This window comes from Passer montanus, unplaced genomic scaffold (assembly GCF_014805655.1).
Source record: "Passer montanus isolate IOZ18808 unplaced genomic scaffold, ASM1480565v1 scaffold53, whole genome shotgun sequence".
In the NCBI taxonomy this organism is placed as follows: domain Eukaryota; kingdom Metazoa; phylum Chordata; class Aves; order Passeriformes; family Passeridae; genus Passer; species Passer montanus.
The window spans coordinates 6,891,673-6,912,554 of record NW_024370263.1 but is presented as its reverse complement, the minus strand read 5'-3'; the positions used below and the strand labels follow the sequence as shown (position 1 = coordinate 6,912,554).

At 49.8% G+C, this 20,882-nt stretch overlaps 1 protein-coding gene across 12 annotated transcripts in view; it reads left to right on the top strand.

The window, feature by feature from the left end:
* The window catches only part of NCOR2 (nuclear receptor corepressor 2), a 226,887-nt gene that overhangs the window by 62,079 nt on the left and 143,926 nt on the right, over nt 1-20,882 (top strand). For all 12 annotated transcript variants that reach the window (XM_039724633.1, XM_039724632.1, XM_039724631.1 and 9 more), the window contains exon 2: nt 9,255-9,455. In XM_039724633.1, the coding sequence (XP_039580567.1) occupies nt 9,351-9,455 (105 nt within the window). In that variant the 5' untranslated portion in view covers nt 9,255-9,350. The remainder of the gene's footprint in view (nt 1-9,254; nt 9,456-20,882) is intronic.

Below are 20,882 nucleotides of genomic sequence, written 5' to 3'. Positions count from 1 at the left end.
TTGCCCACTTGCATGAGTTCAGTTATTAAACGCATCAGGAATCCCCAGCTGTTCTGTAAGCCTGTCCCTAGAAACATAACCCAGAGCCTGGCTCCTGCAAAGTGCTCTTTGCCTTGGAGTGAAGCTGGAGGGAGCTGGAGCTGTGCAAGCCTTTCCTTCTTTTCAGGGTAAGACTCCTCTGTGGATTCAGAGCAGGTTTGCTGCAGTGGGCTGTGGTTTATGTAGGGGTATCTGACAAGGGGATGGAGGAGGAGGTGAAGGTGATGTTCTCCTGCTCCCCTTCCCTCACTGCAAATTGCCCTCATTGTATGCAAACACTGGAATTTTTTGGTGCCTCTAGAGAGACTTTGACTTTCTGTCTAGAAGCTATTAATTACCTAGACAAGAAAAGCAGAATATAGCCAATTAATGCCTGCTACTGCTTGGACCTGTCTGACTGCGAACTAATGAGCAGCTCCTTTCTCTGGGCCACCAGTGAGCCAGAACTTCTCATCAGTGTTCCTGGGGAGAAATGAAAGCAGCAGCAATATGCAGCAACAAATAGCTGGAATTCAGTTATTAACCTGGGCTGAAAATTGACTCTATCTGCTGGTAATTACCTGGAGGATGTTAGGAGGAAGGCCCAGGGGAGGGTTCAGAGCTGGTATTTGACAGACCATCACAAGTGGCTGAGGTAGCATTACCTCAGTTCCCATCCGGAGTCTGGGGTTCAGGGGTGTGTGGAACAACTGCAGTGAAAACCAGCAGTGAAATGGGTTAGTTTAAAACAGCTCTGCTCCCCAAAGACCCCCTTCTTTAGTGATATTTTATGGCACAGTTGCATAGCATCTCATATATTTTTGAGTACCTTGGTTTACAGGTCATTTAATTTATTTGCAGGCTTCGTTTCGGTTCCCTAGGGTAATTCTGTTCCTTTGCACGTGTCTTCCTAGGGAGACATTAAATTGTGCAGTTTGTCATAATAGTTCAGCTTTTATGCTGGCAGTTGGTGCTCTTCAAAGATCCTCGTGTGGAGTTTAGACTCCTGAATCATTAGAGGATCATGAAAGAAAAGGAATAATTTAGAAGGCAAAGATGTTTTGTTGCCTTTGAAAACCGGGAACGTGCAAAAGGAGAAAATGTTTAGTGGTACAATCTTCCTCAAAGAACTTATCTTAGGAACTCCAGAAAATGAATTTCCCTTCTTTATTCAGGATGTAAATAACTGAAAATGTCACTCCTGAGCTGAGTAATTTGTTCAACAAAAGGATCTGGAGGAGATGACTCCCCTCGCTTTCATGAATGTGCCCAAGACATCAGAGGACCTGTCTCTTTAGCAACATGAACTGAAGGGTTTGAAAATCAAATGAGCAGCGTGTTCTGTGCAAAATATATAAATAAACCTCGCAGGTGCTTTGTAATCTGCCTTGCATTTTAAAAGCCTTGTTTGTCTGGGTAGCCTGGGCTCTGGGTTCGCTCCTGGGAGCAGCGAGTGGACGCAGTGGTGATGTGTTGTTACAGCCACGGTTGTTAATGTGCTGTTCAGTGCACTTGGGAGCAGGGCTGGAATTCCCATATGCCTGCAGTGTCATTGTCAGCAAGGAATTGCGTGGGGTTTTTTGATTTAAACTTGCTGGTGTGTGTTTATTCGACTGAGATTGGAACTGCGTAACAGTTCCAGCGTTTAAGTCCATGTTTAATGTAAGATGGTGTACAGGGTGAGCAGGGAAAAGAGAGAAATGGGGTCTGGGAGTGGGGAGAGAAGGAGCTCTGCCCTGGAACAGGCTGTCTGCTCTTGCACCATGGTTGAAATGGCCTGGATCCCATCCCAGGTGGATGTGGCAGCACAGGGTGAATATTGCAGCATGCCAGGCTGCCAGGCAGGGGGTTGGGCAGGAGGAGGTTTGGTTTGTTCCTTTGCACAGCCCATCTTGCCCCAGCAGGTGTGCTTTTTAGTTTCAACTCCTGCACTTCTGTATCTGGGACTTTGGGATGGCCTTCCACCACAAAATGGGGCATTTTCAGCTGTTTTTCCATCCCTGGAGTTTTACCAGTCAGTTCTCCTAGTCTGCTTTTGCTGTCCGGCACTGGTTTTCTTATCTGTCTCCTTTTTGGCATCTGATTGTCTCTCCTTTCCTTTCCTTCTCCACTCCCCTGCCCTGTTTCCCTTTGCAGTCCCAGTGCCCGGGTGGTTTCATGTTTGGCTTTTTTTTTTAATTTCCTCTCCAGGCGTTTCCATTTGTCTTTGCAGATCATCTTCAACAAAGGCCTTGCATGGTCTAATTTGTTTTCTATTTCCAGCCCAGACTTAAAATAACTCCTTTGTTCCATGAATGGCCTGTGCATGGATCCAAATCCCACCTCCCCCCTTTATATTTTTTTTTACTTTTTTTTCTTTTTTCTTTTAGTGTGGATTTCTGTTATACTGTTCTTGTCACTATCTTTAATTACTCAAAGAGTCCCTTTTGGGCATGTGGGTTGTGTGTGGCTGTGTGCATGCTGGCTGTCCCCACTTCCCTCGGAGCAGCTTGGGAATGGGTTTGCAGGGCTGTGGGTGCCTTGGCACGGGAGCAGTGATGCTGTTGCATAACAGGAGCAGCTCTGCCATCGTGTCCCTGCTGACAGGCTCCTGCTCCAGGAGCCATGCGTTGTCTGCATGGTTTACCAGTCTCAGTGGCAAAACCAGGAGGTGCTTATGTTCTTTAGATTGATTCCAAGAGGGGAATCCAACAATGGGAGCAGGGAGATTAAAGGAAAAGAGGCACATTGGGACTGGATTTGGAAAGCAAAGACTCAGACTGGCCATGTTGATGCTGACCTGAGGCTGGAGCCGTGGCCAGGCTGGCACTTGGTGTGTGGCTTGTGCATTTTAATAAGACAATGTCCCTGCAGCTGGGGAGTGACGGCCAAGTTCTCCTGCAAAGAGAAATGGGTCAATCTTGTTCTTTTAAGCAATACGTGTCCCTCTGGGAACCATCACAAGGTCACTTGCAGCCCCTGAGATGTATTTAAAGCCTGTGAAATCCCCTACAAGTGCTCCCCTGACGAGGAGGAGTGCTGGGGCGAGTGCACAGATGTCTCACGGGCTCTTGGGGAATCAGTGGGGTCTGAGCAAGGGCTGTCAGGGACAGGAATCACAGTGCACACTCAGCATGTCCTTTCCAGAAGCATCAGGCTGGGAGCAGCTGGCCTGACAAACCTGCTTTTCGAAACCCTACTGGGAATGGGGCTGGCAGAATCCAGCGCTCTGACCTTGCTCCGTGCCGCCGCGGTGCCAAGGTCTGTGCACAAATCCTGGCAAAGGTTATCTTGGGGCAGAGCTAAACACGGGTCCCATGCCTAAAATAGCTTGGAAAGATTGAAAAGGAGAAATGCAAGTGGCAAATCCTGCTTTGTGGCTTTGGGCAGTGATAGGAGCAGGGCAGAGAAGTCATCTTTCATCAGGGCTTGGAACCGGTTCTGTGTGGAGCCGTGCCGTGGCTGGGAGAGCTGATGCAGCCTGATTGCAGCTATGAGACAGCAAACCAGCAGGAGAGACTTCAGCTCTGAGCTTCTGTCATCCCCTCCATGGCCTTAGGGACCAGCTGTACCTTCTTACAAGGGCAACACCCTGCTCTGAGCAGCTCTGTGGTGGAGCAAGGTCCCTTCTTCCCCCAGGATCTGCTGCTGCAATTGCTTGAGTATCCACACCATTGGTCAGGCAAGGAAAAAAATCTAGTTCAGAAGTCATCTGGACAAAAGAGAAGAGGGAGGAGAGCTGTGCCAGAGGGTGAGCTGGGGAATGGGACAAGAGCTGTTTTGGGTACTGATGTTGGAGGAGCAGCTGAGGAACTGCAGGGTCTGACCATCGTGTGCAGGTGCTGCCAGTCTGGCTGACTTCTGTACTCCTCCAAAGCAAGGAAAATGCTTTAGGATGACATGCAGGTACAAGCCTTGATCCCTGGGGTTGAAATAACCTCTCCTTCATGCCACAGAGCTCAGGATGTGCCTGATTTTTCCTGTTGACCCCGTGCTGCAATGTTAATGTAAAACCTCTGTGCTCTGCTGTGATTGAACTGTGGATTCCCAGGCTGCAGACGTTGACATTGTTATCTTTGTTGTTCTGAATAGAGCCCTAAATTTGTGGCAGACAGCCTGCTTTCCCTTGAAAGGACTTCATAGATACAGTACATACAAATATTTGTGTATAATGTCAGCTGTCTTCCAAGAAAATTTCATGCACATATTGATTAGACAAATCCATTAACGTTACGTTGTGGTGCATTTCTGAGGAGCAGCTCTCTCCCCATTTTCATCGCATCTAAATGATTTCTGCTTCCCCTAGTCCTTTAAAGCAAGAGTGAGTAAATCTCTTAGCTGCTTTTCAGGTCTGGTTTTGATCTAGAGCTCATGTCAGTGGGGTGGAGGCTGACAAGCAATGCACTCTGCTGTGCCACACGCAGCTGGGTGCTGGGGTTTGTTAGGCACCATGCTTGGATGGACTCCTGGAGGTGGATGTTACAGCTTGGTATTAATTAAGCATCATTACAAAGGTCTCCTTAACATTTATTTGAAAATGCACGAGTTGACTGGAGGATATATACCTTTTATTTCTTGTTTGAGGAGGAAAATTGTCGTGCATTTAGCATTTGATTAAAGATGACTTTGTTGTTTTTTTCCAAAAACTGCATAATTTAATGTAATTAAATATGAGCTTTGTTGTCAATAGTCTTCAGTTAAATGCACTGGTGAGTGCCAACAGTATCTCTCTTATTTGCCATGTCTGCATGGTGTGGTGGTACTGGTTTTTGCCTTTTAATGAGGGGTATGGCAGGCATTTTGTGGGCTGCCTCTTAACGTCTTCTGTAGATCACCCATGGTCCGTAGACCACAAGTTGAGTAACATTACTCTGGGCTTAGGAAACAAAATATTCTGTTAATCTTATTTCAGCATGTCCTTGCTTTAAGAAAAAAGTTAAAAAAAAAAAGTGTGTTTTGAACTTGAGCCATGTGTTTTCATTGGGATCTTTCAAACTCCTCTGAGAACAGATGAACCGGTATTTTCTGTGAGCTGGGAGTGTCTTGTTGTTCTCACCTTTCAGAGAGATGAACTCAGGCACGGGGTAATTACAGCAACTGGCCCACATTTGTGTTGTACCAGTCAAGCCAGGGACCTCGCCTGGGAATCCTGCTCTCCCTGAGGAGTCCAGAGCAAATCAGGAAGGTTGTGTCTAACTTTGAAGAGCAACAAGTCTGTTGGATGATGTTAATTAATTTTTTTGCAGCTGGATTTAATTGCAAACCCCTTATTTAGACCTGCAGGGTTCCGCAGGGTGCTGCCTGTATCAGTGTAGGCTTTGCTGTGGCAGGGAGCTGCACTGGTGCAGGGTGGAGCTGTGCAGCCCCGTGCCCAAGTGCTGTGGGTTGGGAATCCAGAGGTGGCTGCAGGGTGTTGTGGACTCCTCTGTGCCCCTCTTTTGGATGTGAATGTGCTTGGCCTGGTGCTGTGCACCCCCTTAGCCAGGCTGGGGACACTGCTGGGAGCTGGCTGGCGCTGGGGCAGAGCTCCTTGGCATGTGGGGCAGCCTGCAGCAGCCTGCTGTGGCTTGTGGTGTGCTTTTGTGGTGTGAGTTGGGAGAACAGGTGATGGGGAGACAATTTTAGGCAGTAAATGGCATGTGAAGAGGAGAAACAGGAGAGCAGGGTGGTGGCAGGGGGGGATGGGGGAGTTTTGAAGGCTTTAGCAGTGGGGCAGAATCCTGTGAATCTTTCAACAGGTGAAAATGAACAGATACAGGAGGTTCCATAGGCACTCGCCTCCTCCACAGGTTCATGTTGTAGGCCTGATTCTGGTTGTGGTGATAACCTCCAGCTTTCTCCTGTTCCTAATCAGAGACCATAAATCTCCTGGTATCTAGTGCTGTAATGGCTAATGCAGGTCTGTGGGTAAAACAGTCTCAGATGGAGACTCTAACTGGGGGGGGAAATACCTTTCCTGTGAGACAATGTCTGTTCTTCATCAAAATCAGTTGAGAAAGTAAGAACTAAACAGTTTGATTTTAAAGATTTAAAGAGCCTGGCTGCACTCTCTCTCTTACTTCCATTAATCTGTTCCTATTGTTTGTGTTCCTCTCTTAAAATGATTAATAGAGTTTTGGAGGAGGAGGCACCCCAGTGTCTTTGGCTGGGAATAGGTGCCCTGGTGGTGTCCCAGCTGCACCCAGAGAAGGGCACCAGTGCATGTCCTGCAGGATGTGCTCCCACTTTACTCCCCAGTGGGAGCCCCCATAACGTTTTTGCCTGCTGGGCTGGGCACATGGAGTGTAAAAATGGGACCTGAGGTGTGATCTGAGGCATCTGTGGAGCTGCCCCAGTGCTTTGGTGACCTTGTTTGGCTCCAGCCCAGTCCTGCTGTGGTAGAAACATCCAGGGCTTGTGCTGGGATCTTGCTGGTGACCTGCTGTTTGCAGATGTGGGAATGCATGGGCAGTGCTTCTCTCCTGCTTGCAAGGACCATGTGATTTTTACTTTTGTCTTCCCAGGGCTTCTAACAAGAAACCTCAATAGAGGCAGAGGACCTGGTTTGCTGCCCTTGTTAAGGAAAAATCCTTTTGTGCTGCTGCTAGCTTGTGATTAATGCAGGACAGACACTGTGCCTTGGTGCAGGACGGTTTTGTTGGCCCCTGTATTTCATCCTGTGTCTGTACTCCTCTAGCAGACAGTTAACTTTTTTTAGTTGCACAGACCAAGGCAAAAAAAGCTTTTAAACTGTTTTAGAGCTCGATACCATGTGGCTTTGCACCTGGTGCTGTGTTTTAAGCTGAACTGCTGATCTGAAGAGTTAAAGAAAAAAAATCATCCTTTTTCTTTTACTGTAGACAGCTGCCTCAGCACGGTCAGGTACCTGCTGTGCTTCCAGGAAGCCTTGGCTTGCTGAAAGCTGCCATGGACTCTGGCTTGGAGTGTGTGTGTGTATATATTTTTACATGTGCTAATTAACTTGTAGGTGGCTGTAAGCCAAGATGTCTGAGTTTGAATCTGTTATTGGGAAAGTACCTTAAATTACTGCAGATCCCACTGAGCTTTCGGAGCCTTGAGAGCCCCGTGCACGTCCTTGGCAGCTGCAGGGAGGGTTTGCCCCTGGAGCTGGGCTGCAGCAGAGCTGGGAGGGTGCTGGTGTCTCCTGGGAGGGTCAGCATGGCAGGTTTGGGACCATGTGCTCCTGGCACAGCCCCCAGCTTAGGGTGGGAATGGGTGAGCAAAATCCCATCCAGTCGGAAGCAGGAGGGGAAGTGGGACAGTCATACTGGAAGTATAAATACGCCTGTTCTGGGTATCTCTGAATTCCCCCGTGTGCTCAGGGGCTTTCCTGCCCGGGCTGGATTGCACTGAGCACGCCAGGCTCCAGCATGGGGAGGCTATCTCATCTGGGATGAGGGGCAGGCTGCTCCAGGCCACCGGTGCTTCCCTGGGCTGGCAGGTAAGGTGTCCTGGGGCTCAGCAGGGATATGTGGATCCAGAAATGAGGGGAATCCCAGCTCTTGTGCAGGGAGTGAGCCGAAAGCAGGAGGGACGTGTTTGTCCCTTTGCACCCTGCCTTGAGAGCTAAACCTTGCCTTTTTCCATTTGTCACTGCATAAAATGCCTTTTTCAAAGAGACTCACCTGACCCCCATCAGGAGCGTGGTGATGTCTTTGTGTGTCTGCCATCCTTAGGCTTCATGGGGTTTGCTGAGAAGATGATTTCTGTAAGATTTGACCTCTGGGTGAGAGGCTGCCTTTCCCTGGCTGCCTGGACCGTTGCTTGGTTTGGTTTATTTCTGGCTCTGAGGCTGGTGGCTGCTGGCAAACCAGTGAGGCAGCTCCGTGCCTGCTGCAGCAGATAGCGAGGGGTTTATCAGCACGGGCTCATCTGTGGTCTCGCAGCAGGGAAAAGAAATATAAAAAGAAAAGCTTCCTCTTTTTCTTTTTTTTCTTTTTTTTTCCCCCAGCTTTCCCACCCCCTTTTGGTTTTTGTGCATGCCAACTGCTGTTTCAGTTGAAATTGCGTTGGCTGGGGCTGGCTGTGCTCCCCATGCACAGAGACCACAAGTGTGGGGAGAGGCTCCTGGGAGCACTGGAAGTTTCATTTACTGTTCTGGTGTGCTGCTGGAAGAGTTTGGCACTGCCAAAAACCTTGCACAGATCCATACATAACACATACCTGCAGTGGGGAGGAGCTTTGTGAGCATTGGGTGGGATGGGGAATGGATCCCAGAGAGCTGATCCCTGCTTGGGATCAGTCCTGATAACATCCCTGACCCGGGCAGGCAGCAGTGGCAATTTATGCTTTGTGTAACTAGCTGTTAATTTGAGAATAATAGTTAATGCACCTCGCACTGGCAGCGATGAAGGGCAGCATTTAGACCTTTGTTACTTTTTCAATCCAGACAAAAGCCAGGAGGCTTAAAATCATCACCAAGCAAACAGCGTAAAGTATCTGTAAAAATCAGTAACTTGCAAATCTCCCCTTGGGGCCAAGAGGCACCTTCCCACTTTGTTGGTTTTCCTGATTTTGTTGCAGCTGCTAAAGGAGTTGCAACAGGTGGTAGAGGAGTGAAGGCGTGGGTGACAGGGTGCTTGTGAAAATACCCTGGGGGCTGTGCTGTGTGCTCTGGCACTCTGGCCCTATCAGAAGGGCTGATCCAGGTGGCACTGAAGGTGTGTGATGTGTTTTAGTCCTGGCTTTTATTGTCCGTGGATGGACACAGCTGCAGGCAGGGTCAGTGCCTGGTGTCCCTCCTGCCATTAGATCAGAGCTTACCTCAGAGGGCAGCAGAAGTGGCCACAGCTTGGAAAGAAGAGCACTGGCATGTGAGAGTGTGGATGTTGAAAGGGATGGGCTGGGGAGGGACCCTGTGCCTTTTGGACCTTGTGTTGAAATGCCAGAACTCTAGACTGTGTTTTTGGAAACTGAGTCACCCTGCAAAAAAAATACTCATCTCCAAGAGACTTAGAGACCAACAGGACCCAAAGAAATAGCTGGCAGTTTGGCTTCCTGGTCCTGCTGGGGGTGGGCGAAGGCTTTCCGAGAAAATTGGGTGCGATAAATTTTGGACAATCTTACATTTGGACTTCCTGTGATAGGAGTAATCTACAGAAAAGATTTAGCAGTGTGGTTTGCCAAATGGAGAACGGGGCTGCTGGGGAATTGCGAGGGCGGTGAGGTTTTGGTGAGGCCCAAGGCCTGATCCTCGGCTGTCTCACAGGACTTGAGCTGACTGAATTTTAACCTGCTGCTTTCCCGCTTCCTTCCAGCTATTGCACGCCGTGGAAGGCGCACGCACGATGAAGAGGAGCTCTCGGCTCTCCTAATCTGTGGCTGGTGATTTGGAGGCAGCCTGCTCGCCGGCCATGTCTGGCTCCACGCAGCCCGTGACGCAGAGCTGGCGCGCGGCCGAGCCGCGCTACGCCCCGCACGCCATGTCCTACCCGGTGCAGATCGCCCGCCCGCACGCGGTAAGGCCACCGGCACCCTCACATCTTCTGAAAAATCCCTCTGCCCAGGACCTCTCCTCCTGGGAAGCTGAGAAGCCACAGAGAAAAAGGAAAACAATTTTATCTCATTTGCTTCTCTATGTTTTGCTCCTTTGGAATGTGTTTGGTCATTGTTTATCCAATGGGTGGTTGTTTCATTGGGTTTCTGGCAAGTTGTTTTGACTCAATGGCCAACCAGTGCCAAGCTGTGTTGGGACTCTGGAGAGAGTAATGAGTTGTTTTGACTCAGTGGCCAACCAGTGCCAAGCTGTGCCATGAGTTTTATTACTATCTTTTTAGCCTTCTGTAAGTATCCTTTCTGTATTCTTTAGTATAGTTTAGTATATTCTAAACTATATTTAATATAATACAGATCATAATATAACTTCTTTAATATAATTTAGATCATATCTCTATGATCTTTAATATAATATAGATCATAAAATAATCAATTAGCCTTCTGAGAACATAGAGTCAGATTCATCATTCCTTCCTTCATCGGGGCACCCCACAAATACAATAGGCCACGGCTTTCCTTCCCCAGCCGCTGGCAGGGTGGGAGCCACGTGGGTGTCCCCAGTGTCAGGCAGTGGTTCAGCTGCGCCGGTCTCGGATGTGGCTGTTACGGAGAAATCAGACCATTTCCGTGCCTGTGGTACAGGATTTCATTGTTCCTCTCTCATGGGATCCTCTTTTGTTTCTCCATATGGTGCTTTCAGTTTTTCTCTCCCTTTCCAGCCTTTTCCTAAGCACTGGCTGTGGTGGTGCTCGTGGGCTCTGGCTCATCATTTCTGAGCACCTGAATTTGTTTGTCCTCCAGGCAAGAGCAGCCTTGGTTGGGTGCATCCAGCCTGGGGGCAAAGGGGAAGGTTTGACCATTCTTGTGGAGCAGGAGCATGTGCCCTCCAGCCCTTTTTGGCATGGCCTTTTCTTGGCACTGAATCACAAGGGAAGGACCATCCTCTTCTACATGTGGGCTCAGTGCTTCCCAGTGAAGCCAGTCCTTGCTCCTCACACCCGCAGGAGAGCTCTCCTGGTTCCCAGGCAAACTGCTGAGTGAACCTGCCTCCTGCCCTCTGTTAGCAGACCTGCCTCTCTTTATGCAGCTCTCATGGGGAGCAAGAAGATAACTGAGCTGCTGAGCTTTTCATTTTATCCTTCCCCCTCTTTTCCCCCCCTCTTAGTCTTGACCTGTAATCTTTTCTTTTCTTGGATCAAGGCATAAGCTGTAGATGATCTTTTTTTTTTTTGGCTCTGTCTTGTTGAATGTACCAGAACTCACAGAGGTTAATTCACCTGGAGCCAGCCTCTCCTTTCTGTGCTGTCTCACTCATGCCTGTGTTTGCTCATCCCGGGCGGGTGAATGTTTTCAGTTTAAGCCCTTAACGGAGGAAACTCTTCTTAGTGGAACAGCTTTAGTCAGCTCAGGCTGCTTAAAGGAATCTTATTAGGTGCTGGAGTATGGCTCACACTTCCAAGAGTCTTTGGAGCTGCTTCTTGGTGGATCACAGTGAGGTGGAAGGTGCCTGAAACGCAAGTCAGGGAGGAGACCTTGTCTGGGGGTTGCATTTGACAGTCACAGCTACTGAATGGTAAAATTCAGTCTGTGCTGGTTTTAGTGTTCAACTTGAGGGCCTGGAAACCCACGAAATGCCAGTGAAGGGCTGAAATTCCCTCATTTGCCCTCTTTGCCTGGCTTCAGCAGAGCGGCACAAGGAGCAGACCTGGAGATTGGAAAGGCTTTGAAATAGAAACGTTAAGGAGGGCGCGGGACGAGCTCTTGGCTGCGTTTGCTGGCTCATCTACATCGCTCGGGGCCTGCGTGCTGCTGCACAAAGAAGCTTTTCATCCTGGCTATGAGACACGCTGACCTGGTTCGATTTATGGGAGCTTTGCTTCCATCACTGTGAGCGTGTTTGTTTGGGGGCTGGAACATAACCAAGAGCATTTGTCTCAAAAAGAAAATCCCAGTTCTCCTTTTTATAAGAAACCCAAGCGGGAGGAGGATGCGACCAGGTGAGCACGATCTGCAGTTGTTGCAAGACTGTGGTTTAAAAGCAAACCAAAGGAACCTCCGTCTGCAGTGTGGAGACAGATTTTAAAGAGTGTGAATGGCTCCTGTCCTTGGGGTGCTGAGCTTTCGTCTCCTGCAGAATCCCAACTGCTTCCCCTTAGTGCTGCAACAGCAGGATGAGCAGGGCAGTTGTCTGCAGTGAGCTGGAGGTTTCTGCAGCCTGCAGTGAACACTGGTTCTGTTCTGTTGTATTAATGTTGGAAGAAGCAGCTGGCATTCATTTCTAGAAGCTATTTTTACAGGCACATGTAATGACCCGGAGTTATGTGATACCTTTTGGGTGTCTGGATGCAGGAGAGGTCCGAGCTGAGATTTTTTTTGGACGGAAAGCCAGAAGACTCCTGTGGGCAGAAGCATGCCAGCCCCACACCAACAGACGCACCTTGCCGGTGCTGGGAGGGCAGGCAGGGTGTTTGTGGAAGCGTGTCCCTGCATGATCTGCCCCGCCGCTCTCAGCTGTTCACAAACACGTGTCTCCTGCTCGGCGGCGCCGTGAGCTGGAGCCTGGCCATGGCTCTGGGGCTGGAGCTGATCTCTGGTGGGATTGCTTGGGAGAGGAGAGCCCAGTGCCTTTGAAGTTGCTGCGCTGTTTAATATTAAAAGTCAGCGGTATTTGCTTGCATGTCTTGGCCAGGTCAGTTTTGTCATGGGGTGTGTTTGCACAGTGAGAGCTTGTTTGGAAGAAACCAAGAGAGGCCAAAACCAACCCGACACTGACATGTCTTGCATCTAATTAAATTTTGGTTCTGGTTTGTTGCGTTCCAAGACATCCTTTCCTGAGAACTGGGAATTCGTCAGCTCAGGGATCCTTATCCTGGTGGTGGAAACGCCCTGGGTCACCTCCTGGGCGCGTGTGCAGGGCTGAGCACAGCAGGGCTGCAAATGCTATTATAATATAAATAAATAATCACAGCTCAACTGTGACGGTCGCACCCAGGGAAATGCGGCGCGGCAGGAATGCTGAGCTCAGAAATGAGCCGTGACATTATTTTAGGCTTGGAGACACTTTATGAAAAGTGATTTAAAGGATTGCAGCTGTTTGATTTCACAGATGAGGCAAGTGAGAGGAGATGTTGTGAAGGGGCAGGAGGCAGTGGAAGCAGGCTGAGGGATTTTTCTTCTCCCATCACATAAAGCCTAAGGGATTATCCAGCAAAATGGGGGAAAAAGTGTATTTCAAGTAAACAAACAGAAATATGCTTTGTACATATGGGCACCTCCTCCCATCAGCATGTTCCACGAGCTACTGCTGAGTTTGGAGCTGGCAGAGAAGACCAGTACTGGTTGAGGGAGGGTGTTTGTTGTCTGGTTTCACTCTTGGTTGCCAGCTTTGGGCAGGGCTGTGAACCCGTGAGTCTGACCCAGACTGAGCTCTCTGCAATGGCTGACACAGCAAACAGGCACTTCCACAGGGTAAGCAACACACTCAGGTGTCTTCCTCCTCACTGAGAGATACCTGGTCCAACAGCTCTTGGGAAGGCTGGTTATTATGTGAAAATGGAAATGCAAAATTCTATAATGACCCTGAATTTAATTCTGCCTTAGTAGACAATGACTTGCAAAAAGCTTTGACAAGTCAACGTGCTTTTAACGGGAAGAAGGAAGCTTAGTGAAAAGGTTCTGGTTTGTTTGACTTTCTTGAGGTAAAACTAATATCTCCAATAATCAGCAGTTCCTTCTTAAGGGCACAGAGTGGTTCTTGGCCAAAGTGCAGGGAAAACATTTCTGTTTTCCATATTCATTAGCTGTAATGTTGGGGTGCACAGTTGACTTCTGTCGTGTTCAGCTTGGAAACAGAGGAATTGTTTGAATGCTCCGTGACCTTTAGCTAAAGGTGAAAAAACACATTACTTACGCTCTTAACCTTCTAATGTGTCCAAAGTTCATGCTCTCTCAAAGGAAACTTTCGCATGAAGGATATTCATTTTCAGGCAACCTGCAGATATTTTCTGTAAACAGATCAATTTTCCTGTGTAGTGCACATCCCCCTTTCTTTTTAAAACCTCTTCATGATCAGTATTCCCTGGGAACAGAAGGGTTCCCCTCTTTTCCTCCTGCGTGAATCCAGTTTTTTGCTGTGACCTCCTTACCAGCCTTCCTGCTCCTGTTAGTGCCCTGACATTTCAGAGCAGGAATGGTGTGGCTTTGGACGCAGGCTGGGCTTTCCAGGAGGGTGGTATCAGGTGCTGGAGATGCTGGGGGTCGGGGCACACAAGGTGTCCTCAAGCAGCAGCCTCTGTGCCAAAACAGCTTCTGCTTTTGGGGTGCTTTAAGTGTTTCATGTACTAGAGATGCTAAACAGGATTAGGGATTGGTAGGATTGGGGTGTGTACACATTCATATGAAATTGGTGCTCCATCATCACTTGAATTCCCCTTTGTGAGCACTTTTCCCTCCTGCTAAACAAGAGGCTCATTTTGCCTTCTTCCTGCTGTTTGCCTCCATTCCCTGCACACAGCTTCAGCCCTCCTCAACTCCTCTGCTCCAGCTTGGAGACCATTGTGCTTTTCCCGTGCCACCTCTCCTGGCTGGGAGCAGCTCAGCAGCTCCTTCATTAAGCTCCCCATTCTCAACACAGCCCTTGTGCAGGAGCGTCCCGGCCCCATCGCTCGTTTGCTTTGGCCCATGATAAATAACTTCCTTGTCTGTGCGAACCAGAGACAAGAGCGTGGTGCAAACTTGCGTGTTGATTTGGTGTCCAAGCCAAAAAGTGGCCTGGGGGGAATGGAGTGCCTTCCCTGCCCAGACTCCTCCTCCCAGCAGTTTGAGCAGAGCGAGTTGAATGCAGTGTCCTGCTGTGGAAAGTGCAGGCTCTGGGGATGGCAGGAGCTTGCTGCTCTCCACGGTGACATGGTCGGTGTGGTGCCAGGTAAGCCTGCACAGGGGCACTGTTCTGTGCCTTACTGCTGTGTGGTGGATTTCCTTGGAGTAGTTATTCGTGCTTTTGTTTCCTGGGAGCAAATTGCCGGTCTGTGTCAGTGATCCAGGAACTGGAAAAACAGAAGAGTTTATGGTGCACCACCTCCGAGCACAAAGAACAAACTCTTGCTACCAGCTGAGTGAGGGGAGTCCTGAATTCTGCCTGCTGGGCTCCAGCTAATGTTTTAAGGAATGGCCTGAAAATAAAAGGCATACCTTGGAAATACTGACTCTGATCAGGTCTGTCACGAGAGCTCAGTGCTATCTCTTCTGAGTCCATTTCCAGTGACGGATTGCGTTAGCTCTGAGCAGCTCAGTGGTGGATTTCGGGAAATTGGCTTTCTGCTCTGGGACTGGGAGAGCATGGAGGTGAAAGAACAGGACACCTAATTCCCTGCTCTAGAGTCCCCTTCCCATTGCTGGGAAGAAGTTGGCTTACAGCAGTTTGTATTTAAATCTTGTTTTCCCTAGGATACAGCCTTTATCCAAAACACTTCTTTTACTTCAAGCTACAGTAAATGTCTGTGGTTGCTCCCTAATCTTCTTTTTGGACATGATTTGATGCAGAAGGTGATGCTTTGCTTTTGGTAGATCTCATGATTGTAAATCCACAGGGGAAGAAAGAACTTCCATGGCTTATGTGGTTTGGCAAAGCCACTTTTGGAGCCTTTTCCTGTGCTTCAGGCATGACTGTGCTGCCCCACCAGCCCCTGGAGGCACCTTCTGCAAGACTGGGGACTTGTGCTGGTTGTCATTGTCACAGCATTTATTCAAATTACTGAGCAAGTGAAGGATTTGCTGTGGAGGTGTAAGGAAGAGTAGGGGACATGGAAAGCTGAAAGGGTCCTACATGGACCTGCAGCTAGATTGTGGGTGTTGTATGGGAGCAGGTGCAGTAGGAGGTGGTGAGGGCTGCAGAAGAGATGTGATGATCAGTTAAATGACCTGGTGTCTTTTATGGTAGAAAGTCTGTTTGTTGTGTGAAGAGAGCTGCTCACCCTGGGTGTGTGTTCATGGCTTCAGGAAGCACAGCACCAGGCATGGGGGCTGGAGGAAGGGCAGACGGGTCATTCCCGCCTCAAAGGCGCCTGGATGCAACTGGGACAAAAGTCTTGTGATGGGGAGAGGCTGAAAAGCAGCACTGTAGTGGATGTGCTGCTGCTCTGTGGGCACCTCTGGCTGCCGGGGAGAGGGCTGGCAGCTGGCTCCAGCACCCGGCACCGGTCAGATGACCGGGAAGCCACAACAGCTGAGAGCTGTCCTCACCGAGACGTGACTTCTCCATGAATGGCACTTTCAGACAGGGCAGCCAAGCACTGCTGACAGCCCTGCTTTGCTGGAGAGGGCATGGAGAAGGGTGCAGTGCTGTGCAGCTGGTACAGATGCCATCAGTGCTGGCAGCAGTTGTGGCCTTGGTGCAGGGATGGCAGCAGGAATCGGTGCCTTCCAGCGAGGGGCCACGCGCACTGTGGTCACCTCCTAAAACAAAGGGCCAAGTCAGCAGCTTCTGAGAGATGGATGGCAATGAGACTGTCTCGGAACAATAAGGGCATTTGTCTTTTCAGCACATGTTGCATCCCTGTAGGCAAGATAAAAATGCATGTATTCAGCCAGGTTTTTATTACTGACCTTATCTTCAACAGGAGAGCTGATTGTGGAGGAGTTATTGTTTAGTTGATGTTGTTGGCATTTTTTTCTTAAACCTGCAGTGAGCTCCTCACAGGGCTTTGGGGAGGAAGTTGGGCAGACAGCATTGTGCTTGTGGACAGCCTGTTTGGATCAATAATCACCTCCTTTGCACTTCAGAGGAGGCTTTCAGCAGCAGAGGATGGTTCCTCTGGGCTGGGGAGGCTGAGCATGGTGGGTTGTGTGTGCCACACTGGCTCCCTCACAGCTGGACCTTAGCACAGTGACAGCTCTGCTACCACCCTGATTCCTCCCAAACCTTTCCCCTTCCTCTTACCTTTGAGAATTGGCTTTGGGAAGAAATATTTTCTTCAGGCGAATACTAAAAAGTGCATTTCTCGGTCTGATGAGCAAATGCTGTGCTGCCAGTGCCAAGGGGTATCCAGGCACCAGAGAACTTTTCCTTTTATTGCTAAAGTAGGTCACACTCACTGCTGGCAGAAAGAGATGGTAGGGAACTTCTTTTTCCACAGTTGGAGGGTGTGCAGAGCAGGGGTGGGTGACATCCCTTGCCTCTGACAAAGCCACCAGAGTGGTGGCTGTGGTGCTTTGTGCACCTCACAAATTAACTGCAGGATGATCTGAGGCCCTGGCATGTGCCAAGCTGGGATGTGCTGCTCCATGGGGTCTGGGGGTGCAGGAAGCTCACCAAGCCCCGAGCTTCCCCAGGGGATGGGGTGGCTCTGCACTCCAAAGCTGTGTGGTCGTGTCTTGGACACCGTGTTGCTCTGGGCCATGTGGACATGCCAGAGCAGCAGCTGTGAAGTGTCCAGCTGTGGCTCTACATGCCACCAGTGCCATGGTCTGGGGGGCACCAGCCCTGTGCCATCACCCATCGCTTCCCCTGTGGTTAACCATTCCCAGAACGGCACACGAGCTGCTCACGAGCAGCAGGGACAGACCACGTATCCTTTGTGAGATTAGATAAGGGCTAGTTCATGGGAAGGGAAATAAACAGGGATGTTTTGGCATTGTTTTTTCTCACTGTTTGTGCCACACCATTATTAATTGGCCTCATTGAATGTTTCAGCAGAAACAGCACATCGTTAGAAAATAAAAACTATTTGCAACACAACTCTGGGCGATCTTGTAAGGAGCAGCCCTAATCCATGGTGGAGGTGGCGAGGAGCTGGCATTTGCTCCTCGAGGAGCGTGTGCAGTGCCCAGGCCTGTTTGTCTGGCTGTGGAAGGTGACGAGGACAGTGTGCGGCCGTGGCCTGTCACGGGCTGAGCTCTCCCGTGCCGGGAGCTCCGCAGGCGCTGCCCGGTGCCGTGATTCGAGGTGGCGGCGGTGCCGCTCTGCGCCGGGAGCCGGCCCAGCTGGCGGATGTGGTGGCTGACCCCAGGCTGCTCCTCCTCGGTGTCACGGCAAAACAAGCACCGGTGGTTTTGAAACAAAGCTGTCTTGCACCGAAACTCGGCGGGGAGCTCCCGGTTGCTCTCTCGGGTTGAGGACGTGGTAAGCGCTGAGGACGGATCTCACACTTCGGGCTGCTCGAGCTGGGCTGCAGGTCCTCACTGGCTGCTCTGGGTCTCCATGGGTTTGCTCCAGAGCTGTTTTCCAAGGAAGCCAGAAGCGCTGGGTGTTTGTACTTGTTTGTCTGCTGGTGGGAGGAAGAGAGGAGGAGCGGTTCGCCTTTCTGTTGCAAGACCAGCTCCAGGCCTCCTTTCTGCAGGCCTCCTGTCCCTGAGCTCTTCTCCTCAGAGGGTGATCTTGGAGCCACGGGAAGGCCATCGGGATGGAGCAGTGGGTGCACGCCGTGTCTGTGTGGATGTGCTTGGTGCTGGAGCTGGGAGTGCAGGCTCAGAGGTGCTGTTGGCTCTGGCGTGGCGTTTCTGGTGCCTGGGGGTGCTCCCAGCATCGCTCTCAGGCCTCCCCTTCTTCCTCCTGCTTGGAGATCAGGCAGGCAGGACCCAGCAGCTGCAGGCAGGGAAGGAGAAGTGAACACACCAGCAGGAGCACGTGTCCAAAACAGAAAGCGAGAGAGGCAGAAGGGCTGCCTGCAGTTGTTGGCTTAGTGTGGGGGTTACCCTGAGGTCGGGGACAGCACTGAAGAGTTTGCTAGAGACTTTATGCTAGCTAAGGCAGCAGGCTGGAAGCTTTAAAATTATTTAAAAATGTGGAGGTGGGTGGCTTCTTCCTTTCTCATTCTGTTGGGCTTTCTCTGTGTGTTGCCATAGAACTTTTCTGTGATACTGTGCTCAGGAGCCCGGCTTTAAACAGTTTGATTAGCAAATCTAAATGAGCCTGGTAGACTCAGGTTATTTGGGGTAGAAGGATTTACCAGGAGGGGGATGGAAATAGTGTTCTTGGCACTCCCAAATCAAGGGATAGCACAGAAGCCTTGAGACTCAGGGTGCTTTCCCTGGCTCTCTGTCCCAGCACCCCACACAGGAGCAGCAGGGACGTGTCCAACTTCCCTGGTGGGCAGCAAAGGATGCTTTCAGTCCCTTAGCCTGGGCCTCAGTACCTCTTCAGTCTGCTGCATGAAGAAGTGTTTTAATGAGGCCACTTTAGGGTCTTTAGCATTTAATTTATTTAAAGATTTGCCTGGTACTGCCCTGCTCTGCTGGGGTGGCTTGAGGTGGTGCTCTCAGTGTCTGTCTGGCCTTGGCAGTGCTGGCCTCCTCCCCAAATCTGATTTTCTAGAGCCCCTTACTATCCCTGCTCTTTCTGCTTCCTTGATTTCAGTAATGACATTTACTGAATTCATGAAATCTACACAGCCTCCCAAAGTACATCCATGTGGGAGCACCAAAACCACAAGGAACAACAGGAAAGTTGATGTAAAAGGGAGAAAGTTCTTACTGGAGGCAGCTGGAGATTTGAGAGGTCTGGAGAGGATGCTGTGGCAAATCAGCAGATTTGTGGGGTGGGGAGGAAGGTTTGCAGAGGGCAGGAAGAGATACAAAGAGAGGGAGAGGAGGAGCAAAAAAATAGAATTGAGCAAAACCCAGCAAAACAATGGAGAGGAAAAGGAGCAACGTGTAGTTTGGGGCTGCAGGGTTCTTTGGTTGTTTTATTTGCGGTGTCTTGGAGTTGCCCATGAGCAGGTGCTAGAAGTTTGAGGTCAGGGTGGGAGCTACACCACATTTGTGTGATTCAGTGGTGGGGAATTCAGGTGGCACCATTGGGTGCTGCTCCTGTGTCTGTGTGGAAGGTGCTGTGGTGCTGGCAGCAAGGAGCCTCCCAGCAGATATCTTTAAAACTCTGCTAGAGAAAATTGATGCCTCTTGTGAGTCATAGAATCATTTGGATTGGAAAATACCCACAGAATCATCAAATCCAGCCATCAGCCCAGCACTGCCAAGTCCACCAGGCAGTTCGAAGGCAACTCATAAACCTTTCTGGTGTTTGCATTTGAAAAACACTGTCACAGCTCACAGTGCAACTTACTGGAGTAACTTTCTGAGCAATTAATCCACCTACATCTTCCAGGGCTTCCACAGTGCCTCTTAACAGTTCATCATAGGGCACAGAAATTTGTCAATTTTAATCCTCCTCACTAAGTTTCAGGTTTTGTTTTCTCCTTGTAAAACCCAACAGGGATGTAAGGAAGGCAGAGCAGGTCAGAGTCACTTCAGGCCATGCCAGCAGGTTCTGAGCTCCACCAGCCATTTTCTGATGGGGTTAGAGGAGGCAAAAGCTCAGCAGAGTGTGGGCAGGGGAAAAGGAAAAACAGATGGCTCTTGGGGCATGCAAGAGCCTTTTTTTTTCTCTCAAGGGTACAGCCTTTGAGCCTCCCAGACGGGTAATTCTTGTTTATACACCCACAGAAAGTGATGGTCCTGGTTTTGGGCCTATTGGTGTGTCTTCCCAGACACGATGTGTTTGTTTTGTAGGTGGATGTCAGGAGCTGCATCACTCTTCTATTTAAATATTTATTTTTAATTTCAAACCAGGACAAGTGTGAACGTGGGGAAGCTTGTTTGTAGGCAGGGATTTTGCTTTGGCTGGGCTGGAGGAGCTGAGGGCTCCTCAGATGTCTGTGTTTGTCCCATCTGTGATTGGAGTGATGGCACGTTCTGTCCCTGCAGGGATGGACTCCAGAGCTGGAGGAAAAGCAGCTTTTGGGCCTGCATCCTCCCCACACACCTGGATTTACAGCCCTGGGAGGATGAGTGGGCACTGTCCAAGTCGTGTCCTTGTTAATGTCACAAGAACCTGTGTGCAGACACCCCTTGGCCCAGAGGCTGAGCTCAGGGCTGGCCAGGCTGGAGCTGGGGCTGGCAGAGGTCTCTTGTTCCTGCTGTTTCCCAGCATTGGACAGAACAGAGAAGGAGCAGCACCACTCTGCCTGACAGTGGGGAGAAATAAACTTGATTCCAAAAACCAGCACAGCTTTCTAGGCATGAGAAGTGGTGGCCATAGGACAGCACAATTCTCTCCTCCTTCCTTTGGTATTTGGCCTTTTCAGCTTTTGTGCAAGAGAGGTTGGATGTGAGGCAGGGGATCTGCTTTTCTTGGCTGAATGTTTATAATCGCTGAATTTCTTCCTGGCTTTCCAGAAAAACTCTCATTTTACTCTTTGATGGTCAAACATGTTGGGCCTTGATACTCCTACTCCACAACTTGCTGGGGGACAGCATGACATCCACTGTGAGGCTGCTCTGTCCACTTCCAGCTTGGGACAGGGCATCTCCAGGCTCAGGTTGTTGCTGTTTAAGCTCCCAAACCCTTTCTTTGCCTGCCATTCACCTTGCTGGGGCAATTCCCCAGCTTTCATATT